Below are 26,431 nucleotides of genomic sequence, written 5' to 3' on the forward strand. Positions count from 1 at the left end.
AGTGGTGGACCTTACCAATAGCTTCTTATGTTCTCAATAGTCTAACATGTGCAGTAAAAAATGACTACTGTGCACATGCACAAAGAGCTGACATCATCTTGCCACAGCACCATAAGCCACAAACAGCCTTTGTGCCCTCTGTCTCTGCTATTGTTGTTTCCTTCTGAAAAAAATTTGCTCTTGCCATACGCTTTGGATACAAGTGATCCAGCACTCACGTCTCACCTCTTCCCTTTCCGACTTTAATTCTTTTCCACATTTCACAATCCTCCCTCTTTAGTCTCCTTATGAATGGTAAATTAATAAAGTGAAAGAGTTTTCAGTTGAGTAGCTGCTTTGAAATTCTTCTGCATGCACTGTTACACCAATTACAAATTTATACGGCAGTAATCCACTCAGCACAAAAGAAACACTGCAATTAATACTCCACAAAGCTGGTATGCAGCCACATGTAATACCTTTTAGAGATCTTTCAGAAATGCTATAAAAATCCCTAGGCTGTAAGAACTAATATGATTTTTCTCAGGTGACTGTTACAGTGCAGCACACTGCAACTTCCTGAAATGCCATAGGGATGCAAAAGTGATATATCGCACAAGTGTTTGGAGAAAAAGGAGATTTTTGTAATATTAATAAACACAAAGAATTCCTTAACTGCTGATTTTGGTGGTCACTCAAGTAGAACTCCAGAAAAATGGGATTTTTCCCATGTACAGATAAACACACTTAATTGAGCTGGGATTAAGGGAGTTACCAGAGGGACGGTCAACATTTTACTGGACAGACAGTCCAAGATTAGCCAGTTCAGAGTTAGTTTTCCTCATTCTGCTTATCAGCTAGCCAATTCTAATAGAGGTTTTAATTATGCTGTCATAATTAAAGACATTCAAGCAAAAGGATCTAAATATATAGTAAGAAAGAGAGCAAGGGTTTTTTGACCATCTGGAACTGCCAATGCCAAGGACAAGTCTGTGATTAAGTTAAAAAATGAAAAGCTCTTTGACAACTAAGAATCAAGACAATTTTCCTTCTGAAAACGTAAAACAAACACAGTATGATATGCAGTTACTATGGTGTAATTCTTAGAAAGAATGAGAAACACATTCCATCTATAGCATGTTAATGGCAAGTGCCAACACAGAGCGCTGCCACAGTCACATAGGCACCCTATTGGATGTAGCTCCGTGCTGCTGCCAAAGGGAGAATTCCTATTCCCAGGGGTTTCTTCCTCCTGTTTCTCTTGTGTCAGCATGCCTATTTCTGTACTGCACTGTGAGTCTTACTGAGGAATGTTCCAGGCTTCTTTAACCAGTAGCCACATCTTGTGTCCCTGCCTTGCTTTTCCTGTGGTGGAAAGCTGCTGGCATTATAAAGACCTACTGATTTGAAGGTTGGGAAGATTTATCATCATTATTTCCTCAAATGCTTTCTTCTTGCCATCTCTCCCTGTATCTTTAGGGTTCCTCAGTAGTGATATTCACATGGTTTAATAAAATAGTACCACTGATCACTATGGCTGTGCGCTTAGAACTCAAACAAAAGCAAAATGGGCAAATATTTCATTGAAGTTACAGTCTTCAAATATATTATTACATCATATCTGTTGAAAGATGTGGAAGATTCGGTAAATTAAATTTGTCAAGCAGAAATGGTGATAGGGTCACCTCCTAACATGGTGTCATTGAGAAACAACATTGTTACCATCCACACTATCCAGAAAGAAAACGTCAAGACATTACAAAAAATCTTGGCCTACACTTGAGCAAAAATATTTTCCTGCATATTCTCACGTAAGTAAAGCCTACAGATGTACACTATGGGGATTCCCATGGCTTTGGAGCTGTATAACCTAAGGACAATTCCAGCCAATATCCTCTTCCTCCCTTTCACGTTTTGGTTTTATTTGTCATATTTGGATTCACAGATTTTTTTTCCCAACCTAAATGACGCTTCTATCTTGTCAAGTAAAGGTAGTTCTGTGCCAGCAGTTTTTGTTTCTTCCCATACAGAAGAATTGTTACACAGGCATACTCTTCTGTCCATCAAGGATGTGTTTCTGAAAAGTGCGTCAGCTAAAATGATTACCCCTTTCTTCATCCTCAACTGACTTGATCCATCCAAGTTTGCCTGAGGACAAAAACTGAACGTTGTAAGTTCAGCTTCTTAGGAAGAGCAAGCAAGAATGCTCACGCTAAAAGACTGATATTGGGAACGTGGTTTCAGAGATGACGAGGCTGGGATCTTTGAGGAGCATTATCTGCTCCTAAAAGCTGGAATCCCTTCCAGGTGACAGTTTTCATCCTTCTCTTTCCACTCCATCCACCATGCTGCATATAGTGTCCCTGCACATTTAAACTGTGTGCATTTTAGTCTCTGCACACAACCCCCTCCTCCAAATATCCCCTCCAAACTCAGGCGTTTCAGTTGTGCAATTGACAACAGTTAGCAGGGTGCTAAACAACCAGCAGTGGAAGTCCAAATCCAAGGACACAGCTATCTCAGGAAGCAGTAATTTCAGCATGCAATCAAGCATTAATCAGAGACTTGGTTATAGGAGCTATCTTTGATCGGATTTGTGATATGTAGACACCACTGGCACCAGGCTCCTCTATTAGCAAAGCACAGATCTGTATGGGATATCTTTTATTTTGGACCCTAAAATACAGGCTGCACAGCCCAAAGGTATCACACATACTGACTTTATCCACCAGAAGAACATATGGGATCCGAGATATATCCTGAGAGTCAAAAGCAGGTAGGAGAATGAAACAGAAAATGCACAGATGGTGAAGTTTACTGCTAAAGATAGAAGATACCCAAATATTTTAGAACTTCCCAGATGTTCTCCAGTCCAAATAAACCCAAATCAAACCAAAGTTATATCAGGGAAAATGTTGTCACTGACTACAGAAATTTTGCAGAAGACAGGTTTAGCTGATATATATAACGCTTCATTAAACAGCGAATTATGCCCTGCAAGCTTCTTTGTATCAAGTTTCACTAGCGGAGCACACCCTGCTCTGCAGCTACATACCACATTTAAAACCAGTCTGTAAAAACTACTACATTGTATCATAGATGAGTATGGCAAAATAAAACAAAAGCCCATAAAAGACAAAAAGCAACAACTGACCTCTATGGAAATAAAGTTGGGTTATTTTAAAGTCTAAGATCTAGAAGCCTTCATAAAATCGCAGTGTGCTGATCTGTTAAAACCCCACTCTGGTGAAAAGATCTGAACAAGTGGGAAAATATTTCACACTGCAAATCCCTGCAGCTGGCCAGGCAACAGGTCCCATGTACCTGGCCCACATACCAGAGGAACAGGAGACTCCTGGAACATCATCTCCACCTTCAGAGGTGTTCAGTGCTCATCTGACCAAGACCATGGTAAGTAGATCTGCTTGGAGGAGGTGGCTGGACTAGATGACCTCCAGAAGTCCTTTCCAATCCCAATTATTCAGTGACTGCATTGCCAATTTAGCTCCCTTGCTGTTTTTCAGCTGCATTCACTGCTTGTACCCTCCCCAGAGAAAAAGGATACCATTTTCTGTGCTTAATATGTATCACTTGTTACAATTTCCAATTGAATTAATAATTTAGCTGAATCTTATCTTCCACAGTTTAGAGTTATGTGAAGAAGCAAAGTGGTAAAGTAAAACATTAAATTATTTACAAGTTGTACAGACACACAGGAAGATAAATGGTAGACACAACATTACATATTTAACAGTTGTTAGAAAGTACTGGAACTATAAGCATGATAGTGAGAACTATTGGTGATAGGTGGGCAGTTGGACTGGATGATCTTGTGGGTCTTTTCCAACCTTGGTGATTCTATGATTCTATGACTCTATGATAGCCAAACCCCTTCATCAAAAGAGAGAAAAGTAGTCTTCAAATCTAGTTTTTTAGACAGTAAACTGAAGTAAGGCAAATGTGTTTCCCCAGTAAAACAGTTTCTGGCTGCAAGTGGAAGAATGAGGCTTCAGCTTTCTACTGGCGTTTTTCACCAAAGGCAATTGAAATTCTGCTCAGTATTTCTGCAGAAGAGAATTGAACAAATCAAACTGTGCAGAACTTTCAGATTCTGGCAGCTGATTAAGTTATCATAGTTTAATAGAGTAAATTATAAATTTATTTGTAATGGGTGGCTAAAACAAGGAACACACTTCAAATCCTCTCATTCTCCAAAGTACCAATACATTCAGTTTGCTTAACTGAAGGATTATGTCTCCTTATTTCAGTGTTCAAGAAATAGAGAACTAAGAATTAATATTAGACTTCTGAATTCGTGTACCCTATGACTCCAAATAATCTCTACACATGATGACAAGTACAGTGAACATAATTCCTCGTAGTCCATCCATTTGAAATGTATTTATCTTCCTATACATGCAGCTGAACAATCTCTTTCAAATATAATTTAACCAGAAAGAGGTTTCAAAAATGGAATAATGGTTTGAAGTACCACCTTCAGAGTATTTACTGAGAAGTAATCATGACACAGAACAAAATACTGCAATGCTTTTTTTGCCCTGCAACTTTACATTTTACTTGAAAACTGTTTGAAAAGATTCTTCTTTTATGTATATTTCTGTATATTTTACACAAAGGCTTTCTGTTAAAATTCATCTGGCTATCTGACCCCCCCTACTCCCAGATACCCATGGACAGACACAGTCATTAAGGGACAGCTGAACAAGATCCCCTTTCTTTTCCGAAGGGGGCCCCTCTAACAAATTATCTTGGTAGTAGTCCTGATTGTTAGGCACCGAGTGATGCAATCTTTTATAGCAGTGAAGATGTGGGATCCACTTCCTCCATGTCCTGACAAACAGTCACGCCTCTTACCCACCCTGTTAACATCCTTCCACGCACTGGCATTTTATTGCTTTTCTCTAACTCCAAGTTCAGCAGGAACAACTTTGAGGACCCAGTATAAGCACCAACACTTCACAGTTTTGTATCTAGAACATGCATTAAGCATGAGGACAGGTTACAGCCATCTCCAGCCTAGGGGCTGGCAGAGGTGCCCCAGAAACACTGAACCTGGCTGGGAGCTCACTCCTTTCCCCGGCCCAATGTGGGGGGGAAGCCAGTGTGGTAAAACACAACACTGTGGTATGTTACCTGCTTTTACAGAATTTTGTAGGTGGTAATTTATGGTCTACAGAGCAAAACGTTTAAGACCATGGAGGAGGAGAAAACATAAGCCATTTGGCAGGCAGGCAAACTTGAGCGCACCTTGCTTGCTTTTCAGAGTGCATGTTATGCCTCAAATCCATGATTTAAGGCACTTTTCCAGCTGAAAGAATAAATCTGAGAGCGTATACAAAGCAGGAAGTACAAAAACATGTGTTTCTCACATTAGCTATGCAAGTATTGTAAACAAATAATAACAGTTAATAGCCAGTGAAGAATCAAAATGTCCTCAGTTAACATTTAAGATAAATAATTTAGTTCTGCAAGATATTTATTATGAGTATACTGTTCTCAATGGGAAAAACCACCACCACCAAAAACCAGAAAAAGCACATTTCTTATGAAGGCTATCAACCAGCACATAGCTGCCAAGTAACTGGACTTTTCTGGATCAGAACAGGATAAATGGCAAACATTAAAAATATTTGTAGCTCTCACTAGTTGGCTTAGAAAAAGCACAAATAAGGTGTCCTGATAGAGAACTAAATTACTTACACTCCTTATTGTTGAGATTGATCACTTACAGATATTAAAAGCTTTGTGTTAGGCTGAAAGAGGGGAGGCCATGTCCCTGGAGACACTCAGGTCAGGCTGGACAGGGCTCTGAGCACCCTGATCCAGCTGTAGGTGTTCCTGTTCTCATTGCAGGGAAGCTGGAATAGATGGCCTTTAAGGTCCCTTCCAACTCAAAAGATTATATGATTCTGTGATTCTAAAAATAACACTTTTAGTTACAATCTGTACATCAGTCTTCCAAGCTTATGTCTTCACAGACTGCCATCCTATCATGGATTTATTTCTTCAGACATAGCACAAGGTCATGTAGAACTGCACTCAGATTGTCAGGTAAATAATGATTCAGAGGAAAATATAGGGTATAAAACATCCATTGGCTGTACCTGCCCCTTATTTACTCACTTTGTGAGTTAGAAGTCTGGTACTTAACCAACTCCAAGATTGTTTCATACATACTAGCAATGTGAATTCCCCTATTATTCTCCAATTTTCATTTTCAAATCCTGCTGAAAAACATTGTTTGACATAGAAAATATCTTGTATTTGCTTAAGAGGCACAAAGAATTTTGTAAAAGACTTTGGGTATGTGGTGCCATGTAAAATGCAAGTATTACTACCTTTTACAGGAACAAAGATAAATTTTTAGTAAAAAAGAAAATTGTGTATGAATATTACATCGTAAAATGCAGCAGTCTTTAGCTAAAGAAGAGAGGATAAGCAGAAATGTCACGTGCCTAATTCATGAGATATGGAAGACTAAGAGCCTGATACAACACCCACTGAAATCAACCCTAAGATGATAAAAGAGCTTGAGATTAATGAATGCTGTCAGGGGCATGCATCAAGTCAAGTTTCAGTCCAGCAACTGGGTTTAATGGGCCCTGGATCCAGACAATCAAGTACCCCCACTACCCACAATACTGTGACAAACAGATCAAGAAGGATCTGAGATTTGCAAGCCAACAAATCAACAATTGTAAATGTTCTACCACAAAATACCCACGTAAGCTTTGGGGTTAACCCAGACAAGTAAACTTCCAAAGAGATGACTGTATTTGATTCAGTAACACAGGAAACACAAATTATGAGAGACAGTCACAAAGAGTTTTGTTTTTCCCTCCATAGTAACTGTAGCGCAGAAATCCGCTTCATGAGAGCCTCAGAACCAGCCAGAGGGTTTGCCAGTGCTCTGAATGTCGTGCTTAAGAGCTCCCTCCTCACCACTATCACTTCATCCAGGTGAAGGTTGGGATGTATTTTACAGTAAGTGCAAAAAGGTTGTCAGGACAAGACTTCCAAAAGAGCAAACTTTGTCTGCATAAAACCAAACGAGGCAGTCATTTTCTAAATAAATACAGAATAAAGTGTGATATTACATTGGCACTTATAAAAAGTTTCTCCAATTCTTACCTAGGCAACTGAGAGTCAGATAAAGTGAGTGCAAACTATATGAGAACAGGCTGAAAAATACACACCATCTCTAACTACAAAATGGAATTGGTTCTTTACATGGGACAATCTTCCCTAGAGCTGCTGAACACCTTTTGAAGTGGACACTGTTGAGAAATTATTTCATCAAGTAAGCAACTTCATTATTTCTTCATGTACATTATATTTTGCTTTTCAGTCATACATCCGATGACAGTTTTACAAAACAGAAAACCTTTCCATAATTTATTATGTTGTTTTTCTCAGCTGCCTTCAGAAAGAAACATGATTTATTTTTCCAGCAAAGTCTAATGTCTCATACCTGTTCTTAGCAAAGAAATAAAGGCAATCTTAGATAATAATTTGGTTATTCAGAAATACTTTGCACTACCCTTGCAGAAAAAGAAAAGATAACCCTTTTCCCAGGCTTCCATAATTCTGAATATGGCATCTAGAAATGAAATGCTCATTAAATTTGCTGTCATAAACAAGAATATAAAAGTCTCCTCAGCTTCAACAGGACTGTTTTCCTAAATACCTCTAATCACAAGTTTTCAGCAAAATTAATTTAATACACTGTATTATTTATGACCTATATATATATATATATATATATATTTCCAATGGACATTTCTGAGCAGTCAGTTGAAGTTTTGCTTTTTTTCATAATAAAAATATTATAATAAACTCCATTTAAAAAAAAAAAATTATATTTGACTTTTTGCTTTTTACTGGCAGTGTTAGCAGTGAACTGCCTTCTGGTACAAACATGACTTAAACTCTAAGATTGATAACATTCTAATTCATTACCAAGGGCAAACTCGGGGCAAAAGGCGTGCAACAATTTTCAGAAAGCTTAAAAAGATTCAATACTTTATTAAAAATGCTTCTTTAAAACTCTTTTAAATTGGCCCAGTTTATCAGGTTGCAATAAGGTAATTTATTACCTTACGCTCTGCTTCATACTGCTTCTTCTCACCCCACCCCATCCCATCCTGAGGAGAGGAGACCCAGCAATCCGAGCTGGATGGAAAATGCAGTAGGGCTCCAAATGCAGTAAACAGGTGAGCAGCTCTGCCAAGATGTACCATGGGACACACACCTCATATTCACCCACCTAAGAGCTACACAAACTGTTCCAAGGTAGTGAAGGAATGGTGCAGCCCTGGTGCAGCAATGTTCCTGACCTTATTTCACTCTGGCAGTGCTCCTCCCTCACCAATTCCAACATGCTCATCTGATGTTCCCTTTGTTGCAGGGTCTCACAGAGATAACAAGTTACTGCGGGCAGGGAGCTGTCAAGTGCAGTACAGCTCATCTGCAAAGGGCTCAGCAGGCTGTGCAGAGCAATACCCAGCAACGAAAATAGAACAGAGCAGATGAACAGCCTTTAAAACAAACACAGTTCATTTATTCATAGCTTAATAACTTGCTAATGTGTTATTAGCAACACTGTCTAAAAAAAACAGGCTTTGACCCTCAAAAAAATCCCTTTCTAAAGGCATGAGTAGTTCAAACTAAGCTTTTTTTTTTTTTTTTTTTTTTTTCCTCCCCTCAACGCAGTGATAATCTTCAAAGCTCAAGATCTCTGGTATTAACAAAGCCATAACTGAAACTTTTAATTACTTCTTCCTGAGTAGTTCCCCCTGCAGCAAATGGCAGCCAGAGAAGGGCCTGTGGCACCCCAGGGGACACCAGGACCTGGTGAGGGCCTGCAGACTGCAGCTCCTTGCACAGGACAGCAGCCCACACAGCAGGAACTGGGCTGGCCTGTGAGTCTTCCTCTTCTTAACGTGTACGTGAGGGATGTAAGGCCCCACAGAGTCTAATGAACAAAAACAACGCCCACACAATTGCTCCATAGCTGGCTTGGGGAGCAGAGAGGAGGGTTAGGGAACAGCAGAGAGTGGGTGCACAAGTGGTCCTGCTTCCTTTTCTTCCTTGAATATCCTTAAACCTGAACACTATGTGCTGGATTGTCCCTATGTAGTGTCACAGAATGAATTCAATACACTCCTCTCCCATGACCAGAACATTTGCAGCTGGCTGTCCAAGTCCAATTCCGCGGCTCATGGCAGTGGCTCATCTCATAGAATCATCACAGAATCATCATAGAATGGCCTGGGCTGGAAGGGACCCTAAGGATCATCAAGTTCCAACCCCCCTGCCACAGGCAGGGCCACCAACCTCCAGATCTGGTACTAGACCAGGCTGCCCAGGGCCCCATCCAACCTGGTCTTGAACACCTCCAGGGATGGGGCATCCACAGCCTCTCTGGGCAGCCTGTTCCAGCACCTCACCACTCTCTCTGTGAAGAACTTCCCTCTGACATCCAACCTAAACCTTCCCCCCTTGGGCTTAAAACCATTCCCCCTTGTCCTATCACTATCTACCGGTGTAAAAAGTTGATTCCCTTGTTTTTTAATCCCCTTTTAAACACTGGAAGGCTGCAATGAGGTCTGCTTCCAGCCTTCTCTTCTCCAGGCTGAACAAGCCCAGCTCCCTCAGTCTGTCTTTGTAGCGGAGGTGCTCCAGACCTCTGATCATCTTCGTGGCCCTCCTCTGGACCCTCTCCCATCCGTCCACCTGCACCTCACATCTTGGCCAGGAGCCACACCAGGCAGAGGCCTGCAGTGCAGCAGCTGAAGCAATGGCCACATGCAAAAGGTCAGGAGCTGCTCAGTGGGAAAGGAAGAGAACAGGAAGGACTTCTTCATGGTGTGAGTGCCAAATGGCAACACCCAGATTCCTTCCTGCCTTGGCAGACACTCCTTGGGACTATCTCAAATACCTGTATTTCCCTTCAAACCACTTTTGGATCTCTCTCAACTCCTGCCCTCCTTAGGGGACAAAAATCTAAATCCTGCCTTTTCTTACCAGATTCGATAACACTTCCTTGCAGCAAAATATCAATGTCAGACAGAATCTTCACTGAATTCAGTCCTAGATCACTACTCTGAAAGAGCCATTGGGGTGAAGTTGTTTAAAAATAATGGCAAATAAAACCCAGAGACATTTTTAGTATCCATGTTTTAAAAGACAGGTGGTAGGATACAGAAAAGTTCATTCCTGATTTTCTGAAGGCTGGATGAGAATTGTTTGTACTACTGTAAATTAGACAATGCTAAGCATATGGTAGCAAATTAACACCACAGTATTTAATGCACACCTTCACTCTCATGATGGTCTACCTTGACTTCAGCAAAACCTTTGACACTGTCTCCCACAGTATTCTCATGGAGAAGCTGGCAGCCCGTGGCTTGGACAGGTGCACTCTTTGCTGGGTAAGGAGCTGGCTGGCGGGCTGGGCCCAGAGAGTGGTGGTGAAGGGAGTTAAATGCAGCTGGCCACCAGTCACGAGTGGTGTTCCCCAGGGGTCGGTGCTAGGGCCTGTCCTCTTCAATATCTTTATTGATGACCTGGATGAGGGCATTGAGTGCACCCTCAGTAAGTTTGCAGATGACACCAAGCTGGCAGGAAGTGTCGATCTGCCTGGGGGTAGCAAGGCCCTACAGAGAGATCTGGACAGGCTGGATTTCTGGACTGAAGCCAATGGGATGAGGTTCAACAAGACCAAGTGCCGGGTCCTGCACTTTGGCCACAACAGCCCCAGGCAACACTACAGGCTTCGGGCTGGAAAACTGTGTAGAGGAAATGGACCTCGGGGTGCTGTTTGAAGCTCGGCTGAACATGAGCCAGCAGTGTGCCCAGGTGGCCAAGAAGGCCAATGGCATCCTGGCTTGTATCAGAAATAGTGTTGCCAGCAGGAGAAGGGAAGCAATTGTCCCTCTGTACTCAACACCAGTGAGGCCGCATCTCGAGTACTGTGTTCAGTTTTGGACCTCTCACTGCAAGAAAGACATTGAGGCCCTGGAGTGTGTTCAGAGAATGGCAGTGAAGCTGGTGAGGGGTATGGAGCAGAAACCTTATGAGGAGCGGCTGAGGGAGCTGGGATTGTTCAGTCTGGAGAAGAGGAGGCTCAAGAGTGACCTTATCACTCTCTATAACTACCTGAAGGGAGGTTGTACTGAGCTGGGGGTTGGCCTCTTCTCTCATGTGACTAGTGATGGGATGACAGAGAATGGCCTCAGGTTGCACCAGGGGTGATTCAGGCTGCATGTTAGGAAATACTACTTTTCTGAAAGAGTGGTCAGGTGCTGGAATGGGCTGCCCAGGGAGGTGGTGGAGTCACCGACCCTGGAGGTGTTCAAGGAACTTTTAGATGTTGTGTTGAGGGACATGGTTTAGCAAGAGCTATTGGTGATAGGTGGATACTTGGACTGGATGATCTTGTAGGTCTTTTCCAACCTTGGTGATTCTGTGATTCTATGATATGAAATGTATAGCAGCCTCTGTGCCACATAGTTTTTAATAGGCTTTTTTAATTCCCTGGTAGATGTTCAAAATGTAAACAACCGAAAAAAACCACCTCCACCTGCCACACTAAAATAATTCATCTTCTGTCTTCATACAACAACAGAGTGAAGCTGTTTCTATTAATAATCCTCTCCCACCCTGAGCCGTGTACTCTCAAAGCAATCTGGGTATTCATAAGCTGGGGGTGAGAAACGCTGAAAAGGCTCAGCAGAGGAAAATTAAGAATGTATGCAGTTAGAAAGCTCAGAATGCTATCTATTGGTTTATATTTTCTCTTACCTTCCTAAATTACTTCACAAGTGATTTGGCAGATATGGAAATGACCAATTTTTTCTACAAGCTGCCAACACCATTTCAACTGCTACAAACTTCAGTGCCTTCCTTTTGCTCTCTCCAGTGCTCTCAGATGCTCTTTGCCTTTCTCTGCCTTCGGATCTCTAATATTAGAGCTCCAAAGCGTATCCCTCAGGTCACTTGCAGCTCCAGTAGTCTTTGTAAAGAGCTCAGAAAGGGAATTTCTGACTGTGTCTGTCCCCGACAAAACCAGCTGTGCTAGGGTCACAGCAAATGTCTGGGTACTGAGCAGACTGGAACTGTCTCATAATTAGAGCCTGGCATCCTCTCAAGCATGAATTAAATACCAATGATGAATTTTCATCACTCTTGTGATTCTGTGTATGTAGGTCATATTCCATCATAACTATTAAACATAAAGCTATTGTGTTCCAGACACACTGTAGTAAGGGGCCCCCAGCTTCATGCCCTACTAAATGACTATGAGTGAGACATCCAGAAAATCTTTTTATGCCACCTATTTTCATCCTAGCTGCACAACCAAACACACCTGTTTTGCTTCCTTAATCTATCTTCCTCCTTTCTCATTCTCTTAAATTCTTCCGCTCTCCCATCCTCCTCAAGCAAAGCTAGGAAAATCTATCCCCCAAACACAAGTGTATTTTTTCTTTGTGTGTTTCATTGAATGCTCATATGTGAGCTTTTATTTTGTTCTGAAGTATTTTTACAAGAATTTTATATACATTTTGTATAAGTGTGCCTTGTCTTTAGAAATACACACAACGTGCAAATAAAATTTGTGTCAAAACTGTCAAATGGTAAGAAAAAAAGTTTCAAGCTTCCATTGCTATGGCAATTGAGCAACAACAACCAAGTCACAGACATGACTAGAAGCTGGAAATACAACTCAGTAGAATTACCTGGTGTCCAGAGAGAGAAGTACACGATACACGGTAGTGAGAAGAAATAAAAGGGGTAAATTTTGCCCTGACCCACAGAAAACGTCTGGTCAAGCCTAGGCTCTTCTCAGAGGCAGGCAGGAGCTCTGACAAACAAGATCCTAGTTTTCCTTTCTCCGGATGAATTCACCAAATGACTGTCACATTCTTCACTGCAGTAAATATGGAAATTGAAAATACTGAGATAATGGAAACAGGTATTCATCAATTCAGTTACTGATACACAGTGCAGCACCACATAGAGCCTTAGGGATCGCTGACATCGCCTTTCCAATGCAAGCTGCTACACGAGGCATTGTGCCTGCAATAATGCATGCAAGGTCAATTCTGAGAAAATAAACAAATGAGTCACACAACACGCTGCTTCATTTAGTGTATGGCATTGGCTAAAACCTGATTCAAGGCTGGACTGGAAAAGCAGCTGTTAAAGCACAGGCATGTGACACGAGGCAGCCTGGACTGACAGAGTAAGCCACACAGGTGGGACGGAGCGACAACCAGCGGCCCAGGACAAAATATGACCAAAGCAAAGCACAGCGTCCAGCCCAGAAGCCAGACACAGGACTGTTTAAAGAGAGGGTCTAATTTACCACTGAATGTTTATAATAACAAAGGTTGTAGCCTGAAGATTTGTTTTTAAGATCAGCTATGTGCATGCTTGTGATTTTCTCTTTCCATCAATTATCCCAGTCTTTTATATGTAAAATTGCCTTCCTTTTAAATTCACTTGGTTAGAGGCAGGAGTTGGAAGAAAAGAAGACATATTTCCGGCTCAGCAAGAATTGAGAACTACAAAAGAGCCAGGACAGTCACTTCCAGGTGCACATTTTCCATCTGCTAAATATGTTTCAAGGGCTGGAAGACTTTTAGTAAGACCGGTGTTTAGCAAGTGCCCCCAGTATATGAACGGGGACGGAGCTTGTGCCCCTGAAGTCACAGCTTGGATGGCAGGAGACAAAGTGCTGCACAGCATGGCTGTTCTTAATCCCTCAAATACCCATTTGCCCAGATAATCAATTTTCAGAAGTCAGGCTGCTGCTGGAGAGCATGGCACACCTATGTCCTCAAAACCAACCAGCACACTCCTGCACTGTGTTTTACCAGCTTGTCACAATTTGAACAACATGCTGTCTTCCACTGTGTCTCCAGAGCAATTTAATTGTCACAATTTGAACAACATGCTGTCTTCCACTGTGTCTCCAGAGCAATTTAATTGCCTGAGACCCCTTCACACCAGTTTCTCCCATGCTTGAATATACATGTTCATGTAAAGACACAAATGTCTGCAGATGGGTATCACGAGGCTTCTCCATGTCAGCTTCTTCTCATGCTGAAACTCCCAGCCAGAAGTCTTCTGTGTGACAAAGTTCAGCATTTCTGTATGGTAATGCTGGACTCCTCGTGCTGAAATCCCCATGGTTCCAGGGCATCATGTGGGATGGACAACAGCCACCTCGTGCTCCTGCTACACCACAACTCGCTTTCCAATGGCCACCAAGAAATTCAGAGCATTAGAATAAAAATCTAACAGCCACAAAAAGGCCATCAGAGACATATCAAGGATATAACTAATATGCAAGACCGCTGCAAGTGAGGGGATCCATTGCTTGAAATTGCCCAGGCTGTGCAGTAAGTCAGCTCCAAGACACAGATGATTCTGACTCTGCCTGTGCCCAGGACCATGTGCTTATGTGCTGTCTCCAGTGAGGCTTGAGCTGGCAGCACCCATGCTGCTGTCAAAGGCAATGTTGCAGGCTGGATGACCAGGCAGTTTGCCTGCACCTCAGTATCTACATTTCTGTGGGCTGTGAGGAAGATAGCTCATGCCAGGCTTGAGCTATGCAGCATGGATAGCTGGAATGTTACAGAGAGGCGTAGAAGTACTTAATGCCTGTAAAAACATCCAAGATCACACTCCTGTCTGAAATGAAGGAATATCTGGCTGATAGTTAATAGCACAAGACAAAAGAAGCAATGAAACAAAACTAAAGCAGCTTTGCCAGACTTTACAGAACAGCAGGCTGAAACTTCCAGCTGAAGTGCCCAGTTTCAGATACCTAAAAATCTTAAGAAGCTGTCGATCTGATGCAGAAACTGCAAAACCACAAGCTTCTTACGTAGCTCACTCAATGTTCTTCACTAAGGCAAAGGGTGACTGACCCAAACACCTTCTCTTTCAGGCTTTGCTCAATACATCAGCTTAAGACAAACAACGCCTTGAAAACAGCGCAGCCTGTGTTAGGCGATGCACCTCTTCTGTGTGCTGTGTTGATCCTTTACTACAGAAATTTCTTGTTATTTGATATGCATGAGGTAATCCTTCAGCTTGGCTCTTTTATGTTGCATGCGTGAAGGCAGCTGTGCCAAGCCACTGTGCCAAGAAGACACTCTGAGTCACTAGGGTCATAAAAACTCATCCAAGTAACAGGCTTTTTCTTCTCTAATATCACAAAGCACATTAGTCCTGGCAAGGCTTTCCTGGCTGAATGGCAGATCCTCTGACGAGCTACTCCAAGTTTTTGATTTAGAATATAGTAAGAAACAGATGCAATGTAGGTGTACGCAGAAGTGCTCACATTAGTATGCACCAGGTCTGAGGATGTCTCAGTGGCTCCTTGCACAAGCTAACTCTTTCCAGTGAAGTTAGGCACTTTTTCATTTAGTAAGCTGGCATCTTGGTCCATCTCTTCCTCCACCTCTTCCTAATTTTTCAAGACAGGCAAGCCTGCCTTTGATACTCAAAAGAAGACATGGCCAGGAAAATGTAAAGTTTTGGCCCAAAATGTGAATATGACAGAATTGGAGCTACTGGAAACTGACTGAAGATGAAATGTCTCAGCAGTGCTACCTGTACTTAAATAGCAGCGCTGCATACATTTTTCCTAAGAAATTATACACGTTTATCTTCCTTGATTTGCAGATGTTTCTTCTTTTTGCAGAGCGCACAGATTTTGTTCCAGGAGAGGAAACAGATGGTAGCTGTGACAATGGCATCTTTCCAAGGTGGGAAGAAACCATTCTTGGGGCTACCATAAGCTTAAGACTGGGACTTCCAGATCTATGCAGTCTGTTGGTGTGAACTGGACGCCACTATCACTGCAAAGCTTCCAAACTCAGAGATGATACAAATGTGAGCAGCAGCAGAAAGAGCTCGGGCCTTAATGCAGTTTCTCCATTAGTCCAAGCCCTCAGCAGAAAACCCACCTCACACAGTTGTACAGTTAATGCACAAGAAAGAACTATGGCTAATGAAGAGAAATTATTTAAAAAATATATATCTCTCTCAATAGTCTTGCCTGAAAATAAAAATTCTAATGTAAAAACAAACAAACAAAAAAACAGAACAAAAAAAGCCCCTACCCATCTTAGGTAGGAACAGATAATTTCTTTAAATCCCTTCTGTCTTAAGGAATGACAGGAAAACAGAGAAAGCAATAGTCTGGTCATCTAAGACCAAAAAGCCACTTGCTAGAAGGGAAGTGACTGGAAAGACTGAGAATCAGATGTGGGAAAAACAAGGAAGATGCCATGGGAGCACCTTATTTGCTGCTTGAAGAGGGATGGGCACAAGGTTATTTTGAATTGTTCAGCAAAAGGATTCAGAGAAAGAATGTGATGAGCATGGACAACTAAAGAGCAGGAAACATGATCTTAACAGCTAAATTTGGCCAGAAGCAGATTATAAGAGTATCTGCGAAATTTTTGGGGATAAAGTGAAGGTGAAAGCTGAGAAATAATCAGAAAATCTGAGAAATGTTTCATCAGATATTGCTGAGAAGGGCACTCGTGGGATCCTGTGAGAGGCCAAGAAGCAATACCACAGTCTGGGAGGGCAACTACATCAGTTTAGGCAGAGCTGAAGGAGCACGAGGATTCCTGTGGAAAGTGCTGGTGTGACCATGTTGGACTAGAAGCCTGAAAAGGCTGTGTCAGATACAGATGGACACATGGGGCTTCCCAGGGGACAAGGAGCCAGAAGTAGAGAGGCTGGTGTGGAAAAAATGAGAAAACAGCAGAAGATCATGGGCTACATCCTAGACTTTCCATACCTAACTGGAGGCATTCAGGAGGTGCTGGATTAGGAGCTGAGCTGCACCAGGCCACCCGCAGTCAAGGGCCAGATACACGCACCTCAGAATGACTTGCCTCCTGTCACCAAGCCTGGGCTTCAGGGGAATTCCTCTTCTGTCTTATGTGCCTCAGATGTCTAAAGCTACCTGAGATGAACCTGAGCCTTCCTGCTGAGGGTACTGCTCCGAGAAAGAAGTGTATTGTCCTCCATTCCAAAAAAGGAGAAAATCCTTTTTTGAAGTGGACAGTTGGACTAGACGATTTTGGAAGTCTTTTCCAACCTTGGTGATGCTATGATTCTATATATGATTCTATCATATATTGTATGATTCTATCCCTTGAGGCCTGAAGGTGACTCAGAGAGCTATGGGGCACTAGGGGAACCTTTGCATTACAATTGCTTGTGAGCCTGCAGCTAGTGAAAAACAGGCTTGGAAAAAAACCTGCACGTGATCATGGGCTGTGAAGGAAATCTAACTGCTTACAAAGGGCTTCTGAGTCAACAGAAAGACAGTGGTGAAGCCAGAGAGCAAGCAATTTAACCCAAGGACAGAGTGGAGTGCAAGAAAATGAGAGAGCTCCAGAGAAACAGTCTAAGGAACCCTAGAGGAACAAGAACAAAACCAGACCAAATCAAACAAAGAAATAGAGACGCAAATTGAAAAAGCTAAAAATATATGAAACAAACCTATAATGAAACAGATCTATAAATAAAACCACTTTCTGTAGAAAAGAGATGAGAAGTGCCTTTGCTAGGGAATCCCCATGCGGGGATTAGAGAGAGGGAGAAAGAAGTAGGATAGAAACCAGCTAACCCACATGATCATGAAACTGGAAGCAAAAAAAAGGAAAAAAAAAAGGTTGTTTTTTTTTTTGAAAATATGCAAGCTTAGCAAGCTAAAGATCAGCACACAGTCAGAGCCTGCCGGCAAGCGTGAAAATAGCATTCAATAGCGCTGGTGGCTCACATGAAGGTCACGGTGCACGTAGGTCTGCACAGTGCGGCAGTGGGGCTGTGTATCACTGCCCAGAGATGGAATACCTTGTGAGCATCTGCAGCTGAAAAACTACAGCAACAATGCTAAAGGAACGAAAAAACACAGCTTGAATTATTAAAATGAACTGCAAATGACAGTTTGCTCCAGGAAATATCAGACAGGCTTTCTTTTTACTTACAGACTCAGAAAATCAATACAGGCAATAAAACAAATATCCAAACATCTAATAAAGAAAAAGAAAATAGAATGTATGGCGACTGTAACTTGTAATTTAATGTTCGTTTTCATCAGATCAAGTTTTGCTTCGCCCCCCAGAAATGTTATTAAGAAGGCAAAAAACCTGCTTCCTCTACCCAGGGACACCAATGCAGCTAACCTGTCCATTCCACATTTCCCATTTATTCCACCTGCTCAGTGGGCTACAGCATCAGCCATCTTGCTAATTATCTCCTTGTAACATATGGATATTACTGAGAAATTCCCCCTTAGTAAACAAAGGTTCAAGGAAATGAGAACAAAAATTCCAAGTTTTGATACTGCAGGGAAAAATGCCCTAAATGCTCTGTATCAGCAAACTGTCAGTTTGCCTCAGATGACAAGGAGATATGCAAGGCTTCCAACATCTGCCAGCAGCCTAAGAAAAAAGGGCAAAAGAAGCAGTTTCAAAGGAGGCAGAACCCAGATCTCTTCTCTTTCCAGGTAACTTTTTATCCTGAAATATGTTTACAATTCTGCAAAAGCAACAGCCAGGACAATGCTCCCAGATGTCTTCACAGGTCACCTTACTGCGCACTGCTGCTCGCTTCTAGTTTTGAACATAAAAGCATTCACATTTTTTGAGAAAATCCCTCAGAAATCATCATAATCTTTTTACAATACTAAAAGCACTTTTAGCAATTCTGTTGCAATTTTTAATCCATTCAGATGAAACCCTAAACTGACTATGATTAACGTACTCAACTCTTCACTCTCATGAAAGAGCAGTTTAGATCCACCTGAAATACTGGTTGCAGTGCCTCGCAGTTAGCTGGGCTTTCCACTGCTTCCTGTTAGACTCCTTTTGCTAGGCAAATCTGTAGTCCCCCCCTGCTTCTTAGCTCCAGCTGAGTCAGATAAAAAAGGAATCGAGAGCCATTGAGAGTATCTGACTGGGAGAGCAGTGACTGAAAGTATTCCAGAGGACTGAGCCTCGTGAATAGCCAAGCGCTAGAAATGCTAATTAGTGCCAATACAAACAGAAGTTTAACCCTGTGACAAAACATTTTCTTTCCTATTAATGTGAACATGCACGCAGGATTTTCTGTAAATCCTATAAAATCACTAACAGCATCAAGGCAACATATTATTTAAGAGCAGCAGCTCCTCCTACCAGTGCACTGGGAAACCGCATTTAATCTTTGCATCAATTCTTCTAGGGCCATTTCTTCAGTTTGCAGCCAGCGTCTCATTCTCTGATGAAACAAAAAGAATCCACGGCAAACATGTTCCCTCTGGTCCAAGAAAGGAGAAGGAGAGAAAAAAAAAAAAGCAGGCAGCACTACAGCAGTGCTTCGCAGCCCTGCATTTCAATGACTCCCCAGTGCTCTCCCTGGGTGAAGGTGGGAGCCTGCACTCTCTCCTGTGCGAGGCGGGTGCTGCTGGAAGCCGGAGCCGTGCCCAATGAATCCAGCAGAACCACTTGGGATTTCTCTCTCCTCCTCTGGGCAGGGGTTTGCCCGCAGCGGAGCACTCAGACGCCACAATTAACGCGAGGCACTGCTGAGCAGCTTGCTTGCACGCTCGCTGCCAGCCTGCTGCGAGCGTGGGGAAGGACTGTGCTGTGTCGACAGCACGTTTAGGAACCAGCGAGCGGCGGTGAATTGCGTGAAGCCCTGGCCTCGTCCTTACGTGAGCATTCTGCCTCTTGCTACCTTCTTGTCAGCTTGCTGCAGGCTAAATAGCTGTGGAGTGAAATTCCTCCTCACTGACAATGTCAAAGCCGTTCCACTTTTGCTTGCCTGTGCTTTCACGCTCTGTTTGAAGGGTTCGTTTCTGAGGGCAGAGGACTCAAAATTTCCTTCAAATGCTGAATTTGTCCCAACCATCTTTTAGACTATTTGAAGGAGCTGGGCTGCTTAAATGCTGAAACACAGCAGCCTCCAGAACTGTGCACCAGGAAGGAGTATTAGAACCTTAAGTACTTAAAGCTTTTGGGTTTTAGCTTCTGGATACGTGAAGTATCCCATATGAGGTGTGTAGGGCATATACCAAAGAGCTGCTACGCCAGCTAGCCAGGGTAGGCAAGCCTGTCAGCCAATACACCTCCCCTGGCTCTCTGTGCTGTGCTTTAGGGATAAAAAGAACTTTCAGGGATACAGAATATCTGGAAGTTTGAGAGCCAGTACCACTCCTTGTGATGGGTTTTCACTGCTTTTACGAAGGCTATTTGACACCTTTCAAATCATGAGGCTTTTAATGCTTCCCTTTATCAAGGTTATCTCAATGCCTAATAAATCTCATTGCTGTCACCTTTTTCTTGATGTTCAGCTGCAGTTTTCTCAGTACTGTACTCAAACTATTGGTTTTTGCTATGTCCTCTTATATTTTAGCCTTTAAATAAATGAGAAAGGTTATAGAATCACAGAATATCTCAAATTGGAAGGGACCCATAAGGATGATCAAGTCCAACTCCTAGCTCCACAAAGGACCACCCCAAAATCAGACTATATGTCTGAGACTATTGTCCAAATGCTCCTTGAACTCGGCAGACTGGGGCCGACCACCGCCGTGGGGAGCCTGTTCCAGGGCCCAACCACCCCCTGGTGTAGAACCTTTTCCTGACATCCCGTATACTTAAAAGGACTTTGCTGTGTTACTTGGGATAAAGCTTCTTTTCTACACATTGCACACAGCAGGCAAAAAACAGCAGTCCTTTCTGGGAACATGTATGGATATGTACAATGATTTGTCCATAACTTTCAATAGTAACTTCCAAATGTTTCTTGAACACCTCCAGAGATGGTGACTCCACCCCCTCCCTGGGCAGCCTGTGCCAGTGCCTCATCACTTTTTCTGAGAAGTTTTTCCTAATATCCAACCTGAACCTCCTCAGTGCAACTTGAGGCCATTTCCTCTCATCCTATTGCTGTTACCTGAGAGAAGAGGCTGACCCTCATTTTGATCTCCATTTTATCACTCATCAATGAATTCCAAAATGCAACAACATTCAGCATGAAAAACTGCTTTTGTTCAAATCACCTTCCTGGAATTTTTCTGGGTGCCCCAGTTTGCCTTTTATGAAGCAGTGGAAAAAAAAAAAAAAAACACCACAGGAAATAAACACTTGCTATTCACTTTCCCAAGCCATTCATGACTATTCAGACCTCCAGTGTAGGTGATATTATGTCCCTTCCAATTGTCTGTTTTCCAGACAGAAAATTTCCTGCACTAATTAGTTCCTATTTGCACAAAAGCAATTCCATACTTCTAGCTGTCTTTGACACACGTTTGCATACCCTAGTTCTAGTGAAAGAAAGTGCACAAAACAAGACATGGGACTCAAGAAGCTGGCACAGCACAGATTATATGGTGCCATAAAGATGTTGTTCTCTGTTTCCCTTGCAATGTGCTCTTTGCCTTTCTGACCAACACTGAGTGCTGACTGAGCTGCCGCTGTTTGCAGGGAACTGCCCACACTGAGCCCAGATCTCCTGCTGAGGGTGACAGCTAACTCAGGAATACTGTTGGCTTTTTTCAAGTGTATGACTTTGGACAAACAGTTAATTTCAGCCACTGTACTGCTTGGTAACTGAGCATCACAAATTGATTTTCTCCCTTTTTGCACTCACCGTTGAATTTGACTATACTGAAGAACTTCTTACGTTAGCAAATTTTGTCTTTGTGTGTTCCATTTCCATTCCCGACTTAGTTATGAATACACTGAATAGCTGAAGCTCCTGCAGAAATCCCTTCTTTATTCCAACTGTAATGCCCCCCCACCCACAGAAAACTAATCACCCAAAGCAACTCTGTTTCCTAATTTTTATACTTCTTTTATACTACTAATCTACAAGTGGACTTCCATTTTAACCCATAGGAGCTTAGTTTCCCCAAGAGCTTAATAGCAGCTACAGTGAAAGGAATGCTGTCTGCAGAATATAAAGTGCAACTACAAGAAATTAAAACACTTCTGGTTCTCTCCAACACTTTGCATATGCCCTGTCCCACCACTTGCAAAGGAAACAGGCAGAGCACAGAGGTAGTTATGCCCACCCAGGTAAATCCCCTGCCTCACATCCTTTACTGCTTTCTGGCAATATAATGTGGTCAGCATCAGATTGGCAAACCAGCCATGCTTTTTCCTGCATAGGCCCAACACTGTGTGTCATGGAACAGCGCAGAATGTGGAAGCATTGAAGCGACAGGCATCCACCTAAAGCAGTGCAGATGTAGACAGACTTACCTAAGCTGGACCAGGGCAGGGTAGGACGAGACCCACTTTCCCGGCTCAGATCCTCACAGGTCCTACAAAGAACTGCCACATGCACCCAGTGTACCAGAACAACACTGAACACTTGCCTTAAATAGAAGGAAGCAGAAGAGGAAACAGGACAGTGGATATGAGAGATCCAAGTAGAAAATGCATTTTTAACATTTCAGCCTCCTTTTGGCACCATTTCTTCCTCCATGAAGCAAAGGAAATTTTCCTTTTATTTTTCTGAATGACTGAGTTCTCTTGGTAATCAGCCCAGTTGGCTTTATTATGTAAAGCATCTGGGATTTGAAACTGGGATTCATAAGCAGAGATGGCAGTATTCAGTTTCTGGCAACACCTCATTCTTCCACAGGGACAAAATTGTTCCTAGATTCACAGTCTGAAGGAATACAGAGGACTTTGCATTGTGTAAGTCATTGCTCTAAAAATACAGACAGGAAGGAAAAAAACTGAAAGCTTTCTCTTCTTAAAAACGTGATCCTCCTGCATTCATACAAAGCTAGAGTGTGGGCAAGGTTCATACAAGAACATGGGATAATGAACCCTTCAGATTTGTAGGAGCTTTTAATAACGGTACTCCACCAAAATTATGCCTTGTTTACTAATGTATTCATTTGCTGAACCTCTATCTGCCTCAGTGTTGGATCACAGTATTCTCGTGGAGAAGCTGGCAGCCTGTGGCTTGGACAGGTGCACTGTTTGCTGGGTAAAGAACTGTCTGGAGGATCAGGCCCAGGGAGTGGTGGTGAAGGGAGTTAAATGCAACTGGTGACTGCTCACGAGTGGTGTTCCCCATTTGTCAGTGCTGTGGCCTGTCCTCTTCAATATCTTTATTGATGACCTGGATGAGGGCATTGAGTGCACCCTCAGTAAGTTTGCAGATGACACCAAGCTGGCAGGAAGTGTCGATCTGCCTGGGGGTAGCGAGGCCCTGCAGAGAGGTCTGGACAGGCTGGATTTCTGGGCTGAAGCCAATGGGATGAGGTTCAACAAGACCAAGTGCCGGGTCCTGCACTTTGGCCACAACAGCCCCAGGCAACACTACAGGCTTGGGGCAGAGTGGCTGGAAAACTGTGTAGAGGAAATGGACCCTGGGGTGCTGTTTGAAGCTCGGCTGAACATGAGCCAGCAGTATGCCCAGGTGGCCAAGATGGCCAATGGCATCCTGGCTTGTATCAGAAATACTGTTGCCAACAAGAGCAGGGAGGTGATTGTTTCCCTGTACTCAGCTCTGGTGAGGTCTCACTTTGTGTTCACTTTGGGCCTCTCACTACAAGAAAGACATTGAGGCCCTGGAATGTGTTCAGAGAAGGGCAAGAAGCTGTGAAGAGTCTGGAGCACAGGCCTTATAAGGAGCGGCTGAAGGAACTGGGATTGTTCAGTCTGGAGAAGAGGAGGCTCAGGGGAGACCTTACCACTCTCTACAACTACCAAAAAGGAGGTTGTGGCGAGGTTGGGGTCAGCCTCCTTTCTTACGTAACTAGTGACAGGACTAGAGGGAGTGGCCTCAAGTTGTGTAGGAGAGAATCAGACTGGATATTAAGAAAAATTTATTCTGCAGAAGAGTGGTCAGGTGCTGGAACAGGACGCCCAGGGAGGAGGTGAAGCCATTGTCCCTGGAGGTGTTCAAGAAATGTTCAAATGCGGTACTAAGGAACATGGTATAGTGGGGAAATTGGTGGTAGGTGGATGGTTGGACTGGATGATCTTGGAGGTCTTTTCCAACTTTGGTGATTCTATGATTCTATGTAATCAACCCAGAAAACACTCTCCCCTCATGCTGGTTTTCTTTCCCAAGTAAATACATGGTGAGGAGCCACAAAATTAATTTCTCCTGAAGAAAATCTGCCCAGTATTTTTTAAAGCTCAAATATGTTGAGGTTAAAAATCCTCCAAATCCTTTTTTCGTGTGTGTGTTCAGATTTGGAGTCTTAAGAAAATCCAATTTTTACTACATGCCCTACTTTGTAAAATCACTATTTCAAAAGAACTGGCCATGCACATACAAGTTTATTAGCTCTGCCATTCAAGAGTCAGGGCTAATTTTAAATGTTCTCAGCAAATGACTGTAATGAGATGTGATATTAAGCTGTCACTTATAATTGTTAATTTCACATACTGTCAGTAATGTAAAAAGTATTCAGAAGAAAAAAAGTAGGATATTTCCAGGACCATTCAATTTGATTGCACAGAATAAATTTGAAGTGCTTTCCCTAGAGGAACAGGCTGACAAGTTGCATCAGAGAGAAAGGACAGAGTAGAAGGATGTCAACTTTAATTCTAAACTTCCTTTAGTAATGGGATGTATCCAAAACTTAGTCTACCTTTTCCCCACTCTCACAGGTTTAAAAATGTAGCATTCACTGGAGCTTTGGAGTCACAGAAAGCTCTTCCCTTTATCAGAAAAGCCAGTAGCACACTAGGCAGGAAAGGCACCCAGGACACGGGAAAGTCCAGCTTGTGAGTGGCCTAGCTGATCTCAGGCCCAAACGTCAGCAGAAAATTTCAGGTCCTTCGCTTACCATTTCTCAAGTTCTTCAGGTTTTCTTTCTGCACAGTTTTGCTGCCAGATTTCTTAGCAGATCTGTTTCAATATGATAAAAATGACTTGCTCCTTCACTTTTCAGTTCACCAACACAGAGCCTCAGCAAAGGCTCAGTGCAGTCATGTCATGCACTTCTAGTGCAATTCAGCCACCTGTGTTTACTCGTCAGATCTAGATACTACATCAAGGTTTAAGTGTAGAATTAGTTTCCTCAAACACCAACAGCTGAATGCATACTAAGACAAACTCGTAGAACTCAGATATGCCAATCTGATCTATAGTGCTAGCTTTGATCCAATTCCGATCAGTTGGTACTTACAATAACATAAAAAAATGTATATATGACTAAAAAAAATTAGAAGTACACAAAAACTTCTGAGGAAGTAAAAGAAAAATACACAAGGCTGTCAGACACACGAGAAAGCATCTCATGCTATTTCATTGAACACAGTCATATATTTGTCATAACACACAGTGCTTAAACGCAATTACTGTCAGAACATTAGGCCTGGAAGAGATTTCAAGGAAAGAAGGAATTACTGTATAATTGAATTATTTAAAAGCTGTGATTGCAAAGGGCAGCATATAGAGGAAGCTTGAGGATGCCAGACAGCATTCACTGGAAAGCGCTAATATGTACAAAAGGAAAAAAGTTATTTTTGCTCCTTAGAGACGGTTCTGCATTAGCATCACCCTAAGAACCATTTACTCCCTTCAAGACCTTGACTGACCCCTTAAAGAAACAAACACCCATTAACAAAATAGTCACCTTGGTATCCTGGGTCATTAATACAGTTGGATCTGCCATTATTAGGATTACCTTTTACAAAGGTAAAAATCAACAAGTAACTTCAATGGCAATGCTCCACTGGGTAAAAATAAAAGAAATGCATGAAAAAAAAAACACCCTATCAAATAATGCTTACAATGATGTTATCAAATACAGAAGTCAGATATTGTTTAACTATTCAAGACCTTTGCATTATACAACATTACCTGTGAAAACAGTTATCTTAATTCATGTCTCTAAATACCCAATTTCTCTTTGCTGGCACATGCAGCAGACTGGGTGGAACACCTGGTAATTAGCAAGAGTATGGGAAGAGAGCACAGACAAAAAGCTTTGAAAAAGCAGTAGTAGTTACTATATGGCTCAACTTTGATTTTCCTGCTTTCATGGGATTAGGCAGTGTGCTGATCAAGGAACTGAGCTGCTTGTTTTACAGCAGAATAAATATTTTTGTAGTCCTTTTCTAGCTTTTTAAATGTCAACAAGGAGGTGAAGCACAGGATTTGCAAGACAGATCATGAGTAAAAGATGACGTAAAAATAATTCTTCCATACTTTCCCTGCCTGTCCTCCCACCCTTTGCATTTAAAACTAAAGACTAGTTTCTCATGGAAAAGACAGTGCACCTACATGCTCCCTACACCTCCCTGGTCCTCCAGAAGACTTCCTTTGTATAGAGAGCACACCAACAATTCTACTGTAAGATTAGTAACTTAGAGCACCCAAAGCGAATAATAATAAAAGAAAAATCCATGAATACTTCAAGCCGTTTCTT

General features: G+C 42.4%; 1 protein-coding gene across 8 annotated transcripts in view; it reads right to left on the reverse strand.

Annotated features, from left to right (window-relative positions):
* MCF2L (MCF.2 cell line derived transforming sequence like) overlaps positions 1-26,431 on the reverse strand; it is a 150,460-nt gene that overhangs the window by 103,786 nt on the left and 20,243 nt on the right. Inside the window, exon 1 of one of the 8 annotated variants that reach the window (XM_021414994.1) lies at positions 19,218-19,311. The exons of 6 other annotated variants lie outside the window; for them this stretch is intronic. In XM_021414994.1, coding sequence (XP_021270669.1) covers positions 19,218-19,296 — 79 coding nt within the window. In that variant the 5' untranslated portion in view covers positions 19,297-19,311. Of the gene's footprint in view, positions 1-19,217; positions 19,312-26,431 lie in introns of those variants that run through there. One more of the 8 variants, XM_021414945.1, reaches the window with a different exon arrangement.

The sequence above is a fragment of the Numida meleagris genome, chromosome 1, assembly GCF_002078875.1.
Source record: "Numida meleagris isolate 19003 breed g44 Domestic line chromosome 1, NumMel1.0, whole genome shotgun sequence".
Lineage (NCBI taxonomy): Eukaryota > Metazoa > Chordata > Aves > Galliformes > Numididae > Numida > Numida meleagris.